The 13139-nt window shown below is 40.8% G+C and overlaps 1 protein-coding gene across 1 annotated transcript in view; it reads left to right on the top strand.

Moving 5' to 3' along the window:
* LOC128645133 (mitotic checkpoint serine/threonine-protein kinase BUB1 beta) overlaps positions 1–12729 on the top strand; it is a 170741-nt gene extending 158012 nt beyond the window's left edge. Inside the window, exon 14 of the mRNA XM_053697906.1 lies at positions 12587–12729. Within this exon, the coding sequence (XP_053553881.1) occupies positions 12587–12596 (10 nt within the window). The 3' untranslated portion in view covers positions 12597–12729. The remainder of the gene's footprint in view (positions 1–12586) is intronic.
* The last annotated feature ends 410 nt before the right edge of the window (positions 12730–13139 follow it).

Genomic DNA, 13139 nt, shown 5'->3' with positions numbered 1-13139 from the left:
TCTAGGAATGAAGCTTCAGATTTGCAAAGCAGCAACTTGGTCTTCTTTGCATACTTTTACTAAATTCTACCATTTTGATGTTTTCTCTTCTTCTGAAGCAGTTTTTGGTAGAAAAGTACTTCAGGCAGCTGTTTCAGATTGATTCTTCTGCTTATAATTTCAGTTTTTTTCATTATAAGATTAAAACTTTTGATTTGGGTTGTGGATTATTTTTTCAGCGGAATTGGCTGTCTTTATTTTACCCCTCCCTCTCTAGTGACTCTTGCGTGGAAGTTCCACATCTTGGGTATCTGCTATCCCATACGTCACTAGCTCATGGACTCTTGCTAATTATATGAAAGAAAACATAATTTATTTAATAACTTACCTGATAAATTCATTTCTTTCATATTAGCAAGAGTCCATGAGGCCCACCCTTTTTTGTGGTGGTTATGATTTTTTTGTATAAAGCACAATTATTCCATTTCCTTATTTTTGATGCTTTCGCTCCTTTATCACCCCGCTTCTTGGCTATTCGTTAAACTGAATTGTGGGTGTGGTGAGGGGTGTATTTATAGGCATTTTAAGGTTTGGGAAACTTTGCCCCTCCTGGTAGGAATGTATATCCCATACGTCACTAGCTCATGGACTCTTGCTAATATGAAAGAAATGAATTTATCAGGTAAGTTCTTACATAAATTATGTTTTTTTTATTTTTTTTATTGTGGTCACGTGCCTACTCCTCGGCACTTCCGATTTTCGGCTTCTCTGTTCAGATCAGAGTTTGCTCCAGCGAGTGTGGAGGCTGCATTTTCTTCTGTCTACAGTGGCAAGTGGATTTGGGCTGTTCCAGTAACAAGAAGGTGTTTTTCAGCTATCGGGTGTGTCCGGTTTTCTGTGCTAGTTGGATAGCAACTTCTGGAGGGGTAAGACCTCAGCAGAGCTGAGGGTTTTAAGTGCTTATTTATGTTTTATTGCTTCATATAAATAAATTTAATTTGGCATTTAATTTTTTTTTGTTAATTGTGAACTGATACCCAATTATGGACACTAATACTGAAGTTGATTTGCTTATTGTGTTTAGAGGCTAAGATAATTCCTCCTGTACAGTTTTTCTCTTCGTGTTTAAATAAAACTTTAAAGTTTAAAGATAAGATGTCTCTCCCTGAGCCTCTTGTCTCTTGGGATAGTGTTATCCTAGCTACGCCTCAGCTTTCCCATCAAGCTTCAAATGCAGTGCCCTGCAGTGCCTAAGGGTCGCCAGAATTCTAATTTTCGTTCCTTTCGTAATTTTAAGGGACAGAAGTCTTCCTCTTTCAAGTCGGATCAATCCAAGTAGTGGGGGGCAGGCTTTCTTTTTTTCAGCAAGCTTGTATATGCGATGTTCTAGATCCTTGTGCAATAGATATAGTATCCCACAGTTACAGAATAGGATTCAAATCTTGTCCTGCCAGGGGCAGGTTCCACATGTCAAGGTTATCTGCGAATCAGATAAAGAGAGAGGCCTTCTTAAACTGCGTAATAGACCTATCATCCCTGGGATTGATTGTTCTAGTTCCTCTAGAGGAACAGGGTCTAGGATTCTATTCAAATCTATTTGTAGTTCCCAAGAAGAAGGGAATTTTTCGTCCCATTCTGGACTTAGTGTCTCAATCAATTCCTCAGGGTTCTGTCCTTCAAGATGGAGACCATTCGTTCTATTCTTCCTTTGGTCCAAAAGGGTCAGTTCATGACGACCATAGATCTCAAGCACTTGTATCTTCATGTTCCTATTCGCAGGGATCATTACCAGTATCTAAGGTTTGCATACCTGGACAAACATTTCCAGGTTTGTTGCCCTTCCTGTTGGCCTTGTTACAGCTCCCAGAATTTTTACAAAGGTTCTGGGGGCTCTTCTGGCAGTGGTTAGGTCCCAGGGTATTGCTGTGGTGCCTTATCTAGACGACATTCTAGTTCAAGCGCCATCTTTTCATCTAGCAAGATCTCATACCATGATGTTGTTGTCTATTCAACGTTCCCACGGGTGGAAAGTGAGTTTGGGAAAGAGTTCCCTTGTTCCAGATACAAGGGTTTGTTTCTTGGGAACAATCATAGATTCCCTGTCCATGAAGATTTTTCTGACGGACGTCAGAAAATCAAAGCTTCATGTTTGTTGCTTGTCTCTCCAGTCTGCTATTCGTCCATCTGTGGCTCAATGCATGGAGCTGATTAGACTGATGGTTGCCTCCATAGACATCATTCCTTTTGCTCGGTTCCATCTGAGACCTCCAGAGCTATGCATGCTTAGTCAGTGGAAAGTGGACCACTTGGATCTCTCGCAGAAGATCAATTTAGATTCCCCAACAAGAGTCTCACTCTCATGGTGTGTTTCACAGGACCATCTGTCTCGGGGCACATGCTTCCTGAGGCCTTCCTGTTTAATTCTGACCACAGAGTCTCACAATTGCCATCTCTTGGCCACATACCAGGGATGGACAACTGGGAGGCGGATTTTTTAAGCTGGCATACTTTTCATCCCGGAGAGTGGGATCTCCACACAGAGGTTTTCACAATGATAAGTCTCAGGTGGGGGGTTCCGGAGTTGGATCTGATGGCGTCTGGAAGCTTGGCGTTTGAACGAAAGTACGGTTCAAGCTCAAGAGATCCTCAAGCCTTTCTGGTAGATGCTCTAGCGGTTCCTTGGAGCTTCAATCTAGCATACCTGTTTCCTCCGTTTGCGTTGCTTCCACGAGTAATTGCTCGCATCAAACAGGATAGAGCTTCTGTGATTCTAATAGCTCCTGCATGGCCTCACAGGATCTGGTGACGATGTCATCTCTTCCGCCGTGGAGGTAACCTTTCAGGAAGGACCTTTATTCATCCAAATCTGGTTTCTCTGAAGCTGACTGCTTGGAGATTGAACGTCTAAGTTTGGCTCGTAAACCGGTTATTCACAGAATTTACTGTAGGGTATGGTGTAAATACCTTCATTGGTGTGATTCAAAAGGTTTTTCTTGGAACAAAGTAAGGGTTCCTCAAATTTTGGCTTTTCTTCAGGAGGGCCTGGAGATGGGTTTGTCAGTCAGTACTTTGAAGGGTCAGATTTCTGTTCTGTCTATTCTTCTGCATAAACGTCTGGCAGTTTTGCCAGATGTTCAGTCTTTTATTCAGGCCTGTGTTTAAATCTGTTGCTGTTTCGTGGATTCTCCATGCCTGCAAATAAATACATTTATCAGTTAAGCATAAATTTTGTTTTTAAATATTTAGACAACTAATATAATTGGGGAAAACATGCATCTACATATTATGCTATTGCTCAGCATTGCTTTGAATACATAATTATATCTAGCATGTATTTAATGTTTAACATCTATTTAAGTAACATCACAATAAAATAATTATAAAAGGCCGCAAATAGTAAAGCTTAGATAACACAACTGTATAAAATTGGACATATTATAAATCCAACTATATGGAAAACAAAGAAAACTCAAAATAGCTGAACTAGTGTTTTCTTTTTAAAGATACGATGAGTCCACGGATTTCATCCTTACTTGTGGGATTACGCCTCCTGGTCAGCAGGAGGAGGCAAAGAGCACCACAGCAGAGCTGTATATATAGCTCCTCCCTTCCCTCCCACCCCAGTCATTCTCTTTGCCTGTGTTAGTAAGATATGAGATGGCAAAGTGAGGTGTTAGTAAAGATTCTTCAATCAAGTGTTTTTTTTTTTTTGTTTGTTTTTTTTTATATTTATTTGTATAATTAGGGAAAAATAATATAATAATAAACGATAATAATAAAAAAAAAAAAAAAAAAAAAAACTCTGTCGGGCCCCCCCGAACCCTATTACTCACCATCCAGTGCCCATTCTTGCGGAAAGCGACCTGAGAGGATATTAATTACAACAAACTCGGAGTCAATGATTGGTTTTATCATTTTTTTTGGAGTACCAAGGGCAAGGAAAGAACAAACAATTCCCATTTTCTGAAAAAGGCCCCTAAATGCTCTTCTTGTGGATATGGTACATTAAACTGTTCCGTCGTAAATTGATTCATTAGGGCCGCTTTAAAATGTACAAATTTAGGTGCTTCACGGGCCTTCCATAATTTGAGGATCAGATTACGTCCTATTAATATAATTGTATTTAAAAGACTAAAATTTTTACTAATGCCTTGGAATTGTACCAGGAAAAAAATCTCAATGGGTAACAAATCATGTTCCAGCTTCACAACTGTATTCATCCAATAAGAAATCTTTTTCCAGAATTGAAAAATTTTGGGGCAACCCCAAAGACAATGTACTAGGTCAGCATCCGTTGACAAGCATCTAGGGCACAGAACCTTTGTATTGTACCATTTAGATAAAGCACCGGGGGTAAAATACCTCTGAAGCCCAATTTTTATCTGAGATTCTCGCCACACTGTAGGCACCCAACTCTGTTGGATTAATTTAAAACTTCCGACTATAGTTTTTTCGTTTATCTCAGGGAATTGGGTGGACCATTTTACTACCATTTCGCTGACCTGTGAACTAGAGGACTTTTGGAGTACAAGTAGATATAATGGGGAAATTGGGTACAGTCCTGCTGCATAAATAGATATCCTTGGCTGTAGTTCACCTATTGACCAGTTCTTTCCATAGTTTTTAAGTAACTCGTAAAGATAATGTCTGGCTTGAAGATGAGCATAAAATTCACGAGGCCCGAGGTCAAATTTGTTCGCTATATCGGAAAAAGGTAGTGGGTAGCCATCAGTACCCAAAATTTGATGCGTAGTTTTTAAACCTTTTAATGCCCATTCTTTGAATATCTGGTTGGAAAGACCTGGGCTAAAATTCGGATTACCGCATATTGGTAAATATTGCGAAACATATCGAGAGCAATCCAATTCTGTACAAAGTCTTTGCCATGCCACTATAATATTTCTAAATGTAAGAAAAAGAAATACATTTGAAGGGAGTGAAGTTAACGGGCAATGAAGTAAAGCCGTTACCTGGAAGGGTACCACTATCTGCGATTCCCAGGCACACGAAGAGATTTGATCTTTTTCAGTTACCCAGTCCAGAGCGAATCTGGCGAGAATAACTAAATTGTAGATTTGTATATTAGGGAGGGCTAGGCCTGCCGCCAATTTGGAGTTCATCAAACGATGACAGGCAATCCGCGGTTTGGCACCTTTCCATAGGAATCTAGAACAAGCCCTGTTATACTCAACAATATCCTTTTTGTGTATAAACAACGGTATATTTTGAAAAATATACAACAATCTAGGAAAAATAACTGTTTTAATCAGTGTCACGCGGGCAGATAGAGAGAGAGGTAACATGCACCATTCTTCTAGTTTTTTACTACAGTGTGCCAACTCGAACCCGTAGTTATTCTTGTACTATTCCTCCGGGTTTCTGGTTAACCGCAAGCCTAGGTAATTAATTTGTGATACTTCCAAGAAGGGATGTTCAATGACAAGTGAGGGGCGTTTGTGTAGCCACATTAATTCTGATTTCGTGGTATTAACCTTAAAACCAGAAATCTCACTAAAGTCTTGGATAATACTCTAACTTTGGCAGCGTAGTCCTCAGATTAGAAAGAAATAGTAGCAAACCGTCCGCATACAAAAGCAGGACCAATTTCTCCCCCACCAGAGAGATGCCATCCAACTCCTGACGCAATAATATGGCAAAAGGCTCCAGACTGATGTTAAATAACAAGGGCGAGAGTGGACAGCCCTGTCTAGTCCCTCTGTTTAAAACAAATCTTGGAGAAGTTACATTGTTAACAATGATGGCCGCTGAAGGAGCGCTATAAATTAAACGTACATAATTATTAAAAAACCCTGTAAGCCCAAATTGGTCCAAGGAAAAGAACAGATGATCCCAGCTTACCCGATCAAAGGCTTTTTCAGCGTCAATCGTTAAAATGGCATTCTCGGGGAGCTCCTGTGAGATAGAAACATTATACCTGTGCCAAAGAGATTCAATGAGCACTAAAAGTTTTCTTGTATTTTTAACCGGATTCCGTCCGGGCATAAAGCCAGATTGATTACCATGTATTAAATCACCTATATGTGGTTTAAATCGAGTAGCTAAAATAGCTGCTAGAAGTTTATAGTCAGTATTGAGAACTGAGATGGGTCTAAAGGAACTTGGTAGTTCAGGATCCTTACCCTTTTTTAAAATTAACGAAATATTTGCGGCTGCAAAACATGGAGAACAACTGGTGTTTTCTGAAAAATAAAAATTGTATAACCTGGTCAATAAGGGGGTCACCTGGGTCTGTAAAACCCGGTAGAATTCAATAGGAAGTGCATCTGGTCCGGCCGCTTTATTGGGTTTGGTGTATTTAATTGCTGATATGATTTCGTCTTCCGTAATAGGGGCATTAATATATTCCCTAGCTTCCTGTGATAATTTCGGGATCTTAATCTTCAATCAAGTGTTTATTATTTTAAAGTAGTGCCAGTGAGTGCTACTTTGTTCTAGGGTGTAGCCTAGACCTTTTCAGTCTCTACAGTAGAGCAATTGGTGGCTTTAAAGCAATAGGAACTGGTGGGACATAATTCTCACTGGGCCTCCTAAACATAATTGCTGCACTAACACATATAGCCTAAGCACTTTTAACTCAGGCTGATCTTCGTCCACAGGGCTATGGGAGGGAGAGGACCTCTGAATACCTGCTGGACTGTCATGCTGTCGCACATCATTTGAGGTAAGTGTTAGCTTTATTATTTCTGGGGACAACATCCACTCAGAAGAAAGTGAGCACTACATTGCATTTATTCACATTTCAAGGGCTAAGATTTGGGCTCCTTATTGTGATAGGACTGTGGTCTCTTCTTGAGGCAGACACTGGGGAATGGAATCGGTGTTCTTTTACTCCCGGCAGTTTTCACATATAAAATGCCGACCGGGAGACTGCTAACTTTTCTGGTGACAGATGAAGTGGCTCTAACTTTTATCTGGGGACTTCGCCATGTTAATAAGTTTAGGGTGCAGGTCTTATGCTATTACCCAACTTGGATTGATTTTTATATCAGTTAGGGGTTATTCATGGTTGCGTTGATCCCCATTCCCGACAACTGTGTTTTATTTTATAGCCGGTCGGGAGGTATGTTTTTACATATGGGTTACTATTTCATCGGCTCCATTTTCATTAATTAGTCGTCCGGGAGTTACATGATACGCCCACGATGGGTGGCACTATGGTGTGTATACTGTTCCGGCTCCATTTTTTTCTAATGGGTTGTCCGGGAACTCCAGCTTAATACGCCTACGATGGGAGGAGCTAGGCTACGCTACATCACTCTGTAGATAGTTTGCGGGCCTTTTTCTTTTGTTCAGTCCCGGTATTCTACTCCTTACGGATGCTCACGGAGGGTGGAGCTTGTTTTCTCAGCGCCAAATGTTTGAGTGTCCCCTTTTATCACTTCCAACTATCGGAAGGAGTAGGGGAGATCTCGTAGTTACGTTCAGTGATTGCCACTTCCTCTCTATCTCTTCTGGTATCGGAAGGATAGGAGGTTTTTCTTTCATAGTCAGTATGTGGCAGGCGAAGGTGTACTGTGGGAAAAGACATACTCAGACTCTTATAGTTTATGTCAATTAAATGTAATACTACTTCATTTAAAAAGACAGTCCCGGTGGTTATGTGTGATATATAGTCATCACCCTTTATTAATAAAAAAAGTATTTGCCTTATATATTGAAGGTTGTATGATCACATATGCTGTACCCTGTGGTTTCTCACAAACTCAATCTGGAGTTGCTACACAAGATATCTGTTCCTTTATGTCGTAGCGATATTGCTTAATGGAGTAACATTTAATTATAAGTTTTTTGTTTTTTTTTTTTAAATAAAAGGAAAAAAAAAGCTACCCTTTTAAAATTTAAAGAGACGGTACTGTTTTTTCTTGTTAAACTTTTCTTACGAAAATTAACATGTTGATTGGTTTTAATCCTCCTTGTGAGTTGGGATGGATTTTAAGCACACAAAAATCAGCGTTACTTTTAACATTTAAAGAGACAGTAACGTTTTTGTTTGTGAAAAATTTTGTATTAAGAATGTATGCATTGCTGTCTAGGAAGCTATTAACAATGATCAATTTCTGCCACACACTTCTACTATAGTGTCCCTCTAAACTTTATGGCCACATGCAGTGCTCTGCGCTTCCTTTCTCACTCCACCTGGAGTTGTTCTGAAAAAGGGGAGATGTGGCATAGTGGTTAGCACCTCCGCACCTGAAGCAGGAGGTGGAGGGTTTGAATCCAGGTAAAGCTCCTGCTTTCTCTTCCGGCTGGTGACAGCTAGCATTCCTAAGCAGTTGTTTGTTTTTCATACATTATAGGTTTTTTTTCACAAGTAAACCTTACTAGAGGTATTATTTCTAATCATTTCGATTTGAAACTTAATTAAGTAGTTTCTATTCTGAATGATTCTTCCCTGTTACCTGAAAGAGGAAGATACTTCGGGATTTCCTGAGAGAGAATTATCATTCTCAGATGGAACGTTATTTAATTTTGATCCTGAGGTTGTTTTTTCTTTCAGTTTTTGGCTTGAACACCTCCGGTTGTTACTTTAGGAGGTTTCAGCTACCCGGGGTGACTCCAGCGTTACCGGTGTTAGTGTTCCTAGTGTGTTCAGCAAGTTGTAGGAGTGGAAACAGCCAGCTATAGTAGCCTGATGGTTAGCTTCGCTGTCTAGCTAGCGGAATGTTTGCAGTTTGTAACCAGCTGCAGCTATCACCGTATTCCATATGTTTCAGGAGTTGTTTCCCATAGCCGGCTCAGCTATGGAGGCTGGGTAATCATTCCCTAGGGTGGAAGGAGTTGTTTCCCGCTTAGATAAGAGATCTACTATGCCCTTGGTGGATTGTTGGGTTTGTCAAAGATTCTATGGACCAAACTTAGAGAAGAAATGTACTCGAGGGGTTACAATGGCAACCAGCGGTGTACTTTGCTAATGTCATTGGTATGACGACATATTGGCTAAATCCTTTATTTCAAAATTTTGCCCTGAGGTTATTAAAGGAGAGCGTAGGTTTCAGGTTTCTCTGTTCCAGCTCTCTGAGCCTTTTGATTAGGGACTTGTTAGTCAGATGTATGCTCTAAGTCTGAAAAGAAATTAATAAATAAAAAGGGGAATCTTCCAGTGGTTCAGGAGAAAAGGCAACTGGCAATAGACCAGAGGTCCCAGGATCAATTACAGGCAAATGGTGTACTCTGTGGTGCTAACACAATGTTGTTTAAGGGAACCTTCAGACCTCTCTTAGACGTCGAGTCTATACAAGTTTTCTAAGTGTTCCTTTTTTTAGGATGGAAATTAGTCGTACCATCCTTCCTTTGATTCAGAAGGGTCAATTTATGACAACAGTGGATCTTATGGATGCTTATCTGACTGTTCCTATACACAGAGATCATCACAGGTTTCTGAGGTGTGTTTTTCTGGACAAACGTTTTCAGTTCGTGGCTCTTCCTTTCGGTCTGGCCACGGCACCCAGAATTTCCACAAGGGTTCTGGGGTTTCTGATAGCGGTTCTAAGACCGCGGGGCATTTCGATGGCGCCTTATCTGGACGATATTTTATTCCAGACGTCGTCTTGTCTACAGACAAGGTCCCATACCGACTTTGTGCTATCCTTCCTGAGAACTCACGGATGGAAGGTAAATCTGAGAAAGAGTTCTTTATTTCCAAAGACAAGGGTACCCTTCTTGGGAACTCTAATCGTCTCTATCTATGAGAATTTTTCTGGCAAGGGTCAGAAAGTCGAGGGTTCTGAACCCATGTTGAGCCCTTCAGTCCACTCCTAAGCCGTCAGTGGCTCAGTGCATGGAGGTAATCGGATTGATGGTGGCGGCAATGGGCTTCATACCGTTTGCTCGGTTTCGTATCAGACCTCTGCAGCTACGCATGTTCAGGCAGTGGAATGGAAATTATTTAGATTTATCTCCTCGAGTATCCTAGAACCGGAGTGTACCTCTGTGGTCTAAGGAGGAGCCTTACGTGCTTGCCAGCAGGAGCTTGGGAGTTAGATTCCACCTGCTATTGCAGTATCTACTTTAGACGAGGGACTCTCTCAATGATGGTTGTCTATGGATTGTCTATCCCAGGGGGCATGCTTTCGCAGGGTAATTGTGGCAATGGTCGCCAGCCTTTTTTTGGATGGGGAGCTTTTTGGGGCGCTTTACAGTGCTCTGAATTGGTATAATGGTTAGAGCAACAGCTTTGGACTTTGTCAACTCAGGTTTGATTCCCGTTACAAGGAAATTCATTTTCAGAGTCTTTCCTTCCCATCGACATTCTAGAGCTGAGGGCAATCCTTACCTCAGTTGGCTTCGGCCCCATTCTTCAGGCTCATTGTTGTCATCATTCAGCGATCCATATCCCAAATGTGGACAACTGGGCAGTTTTTCTGTGCAGACTTTTCGTCCGGGAGAGTGGGAAATCCTTCCGGGAATATTCTCCAACCTGATTTTCAAATTGGGTCGGCCGGAGTTAGATCTCATGGCATCTTGTCGGAATACCAAGTTCCAGAGATACAGGTCCAGGGGGCCTCAGGCCGAGCTGATAGTTGCTTCGGCAGCTTCTTGGTCCTTCAGTCTAGCATATCTATTTCCCCGTTTTCTCTCCCGAGTTATTCTCGATTCACACAGGAGAAGGCATCAGTGATCTTTTTTTGCTCTTACGTGTCCTTGCAGGATTTGGTATGCCGATCTGGTGGACATGTCCCTGCCACCTTGGAAACTTTTCCTTGAGGAAGGACCTTCTCATTCAGGGATCCTTCCTTCACCCGAAACTAGTTTCTCTGCAGCTGTCTGCTTGTAGATTGAACGCTTAATTTTATCTAAGCAAGGTTTTTCTGATTCGGTTATAGGTACTTTCATTCAGGCACGTAAGCCTGTTACTAGGAAAATTTACCATAAGATATGGCGTAAATATCTTTATTTTTGTGCATCCAAGGGCTACTCATGGAGTAGGGTTCGGATTCCCAGGATTTTGTCTTTTCTCCAAGAAGGATTGGAGAAGGGGTTGTCAGCAATTCCTTACAGGGACAGATTTCTGCTTTATCTATTTTGTTACACAAGAGTTTGGCAGATGTTCCAGATGTACAATTTTTTTGTCAGGGTCTGACTAGAATCAGGCCTGTATTCAGACCTATTGCTCCTCCTTGGAGTTTAAATTTAGTTCTCCGAGTTCTTCAAGGGGTTCAGTTTGAACCTATGCATTCCATAGATATTTAGTTATTATCTTGAAAAGTTTTGTTTCTGGTTGCTGTTTCTTCTGCTCGAAGAGTATCTGAGCTCTCGGCATTACAATATGATTCTCCTTATCTTATTTTCCATTTGGATAAGGTGGTGTTACGTACTAAACCTGGTTTTCTTCCTAAACTTGTTTTAAACAAGTAGATTAATCTGGAGATTGTTGTTCCTTCTTTGTGTCCTAATCCTTCTTCTGTGAAGAAGCGTCTGTTACATAATTTCGATGTAGTCCGTGCTTGTAAGTTTTTCTTACAAGCGACTAAGGATTTTCGACAATAGTCTTCTTTGTTTTTGTTTTTCAGGGAAATGTAGGGGTCAGAAAGCTTTGGCTACCTCTTTCTTTTTGGCTGAGGAGTATCATCCGTTTTGCATATGAGCCTGCTGGACAGCTACCTCCTGAAAGAATTATGGCTCATTCCACTAGGGCGGTTGCTTCCTCTTGGGTGTTCTGAAATTATGCTTCTGTGGAACAGATTTGAAAGGCTGCAACTTGGTCTTCTCTTCATACTTTTTCTAAATTTGTCAAATTTGATAATTTTGCCTCAGCGGAGGCTGTTTTGGGGAGAAAGGTTCTTCAAGCAGTGGTGCCTTCCATTTGGGTTACCTGTCTTGTCCCTCTTGTTTCATCCGTGTACTATAGCTTTGGTATTGTATCTTACAAGTAAGGATGAAATCCGTGGACTCATCATATATTTAAAAAGAAAAGGAAATTTATGCTTACCTGATAAATTTGTTTCTTTTTAGATACGATGAGTCCACGGCCCGCCCTGTTTTTCATAAGACAGGTCTTTATTTTTGGTAAACTTCAGACACCTCTGCACCTTAGCTTTTCCTTTCTCTTCCTACCTTTGGTCGAATGACTGGAGTGGGAGGGAAGGGAGGAGTTATATATAAACAGCTCTGCTGTGGTGCTCTTTGCCTCCTCCTGCTGACCAAGAGGCGTAATCCCACAAGTAAGGATGAAATCCGTGGATTCATCGTATCTAAGAAGAAACAAATTTATCAGGTAAGCATAAATTTCCTTTTTAAAATGGGGTTGTCCAAACTTTGGTTCAGGGCCAATTCTCTAAAGCTTTCTTATCTGGCGAGATTATCCAAGAAGCCTCTTCAGTACTGCTTGAGAGCTGTTTATCGATCACCGGGCCCGGTGAGCCCACTGTGCAGCCCTCTTAACCTTTTTTCTTTTTGACATAATCAAGCACTCTAATCTCAGTATTGTGTTTTTTACATTGCCCCATCCCTTTCTAACATCTGTCAACTTATAATCTTCTGTTAAGCTATTAATATATATATGTATGTATTATTTGCTAAATGTGTTTTAATTTTCTGCTTTATTTTATAACTTGCACAAAGTGACCTGTCTTTATGTGTTTTAAAGGACTCTTTAGATGGAATCGAGCCCTTAAATGAAGAGGTAATTGTCAGTGGTTCAGACAAGGAGAAAACCCTATTTGCAGACCCTGAGGATTCTTGTGACTTTGTGAAAGCTGCTCATTTGGCATCAACACCTTTCCACAGAGACAGGGAAGAGACTGATCAGTCACCGCAGAGTGAGAACTCTAAACTGGAGAGAATCCCACTGAGAGAGAAGACTCCTATATGCGAAGAGTCATATGGGCAAGCAACCTGCATAAAGAAACTGAGGTATGCTTTGTTAATAAATCAGACATTGCAGGGAATACTGTTTGCAACAGGGCAGTAAAGAGAAATAAATTAAAGGGATATGAAACGGTCTGTTTCGTTGTTGTAATTAAAAAAGCACTAAACGTATCTTATACTTGATAAAAAAAGCAAAGCATTTAAAACCATGAATAATATGTATTGCAATAATTAATAATGTCTACCTTTTTTCCCCCTATTGCATAGAAAATCCACAACGTCATTCCAATTACTAGTGGGATATTCAACTCCTGGCCAGCAGGAGGCGGCAA

The sequence above is a fragment of the Bombina bombina genome, chromosome 1 (assembly GCF_027579735.1).
Source record: "Bombina bombina isolate aBomBom1 chromosome 1, aBomBom1.pri, whole genome shotgun sequence".
In the NCBI taxonomy this organism is placed as follows: Eukaryota; Metazoa; Chordata; class Amphibia; order Anura; family Bombinatoridae; genus Bombina; species Bombina bombina.
The sequence above is the reverse complement of the archived record's forward strand: the minus strand, read 5'-3'. Positions and strand labels throughout refer to the sequence as shown.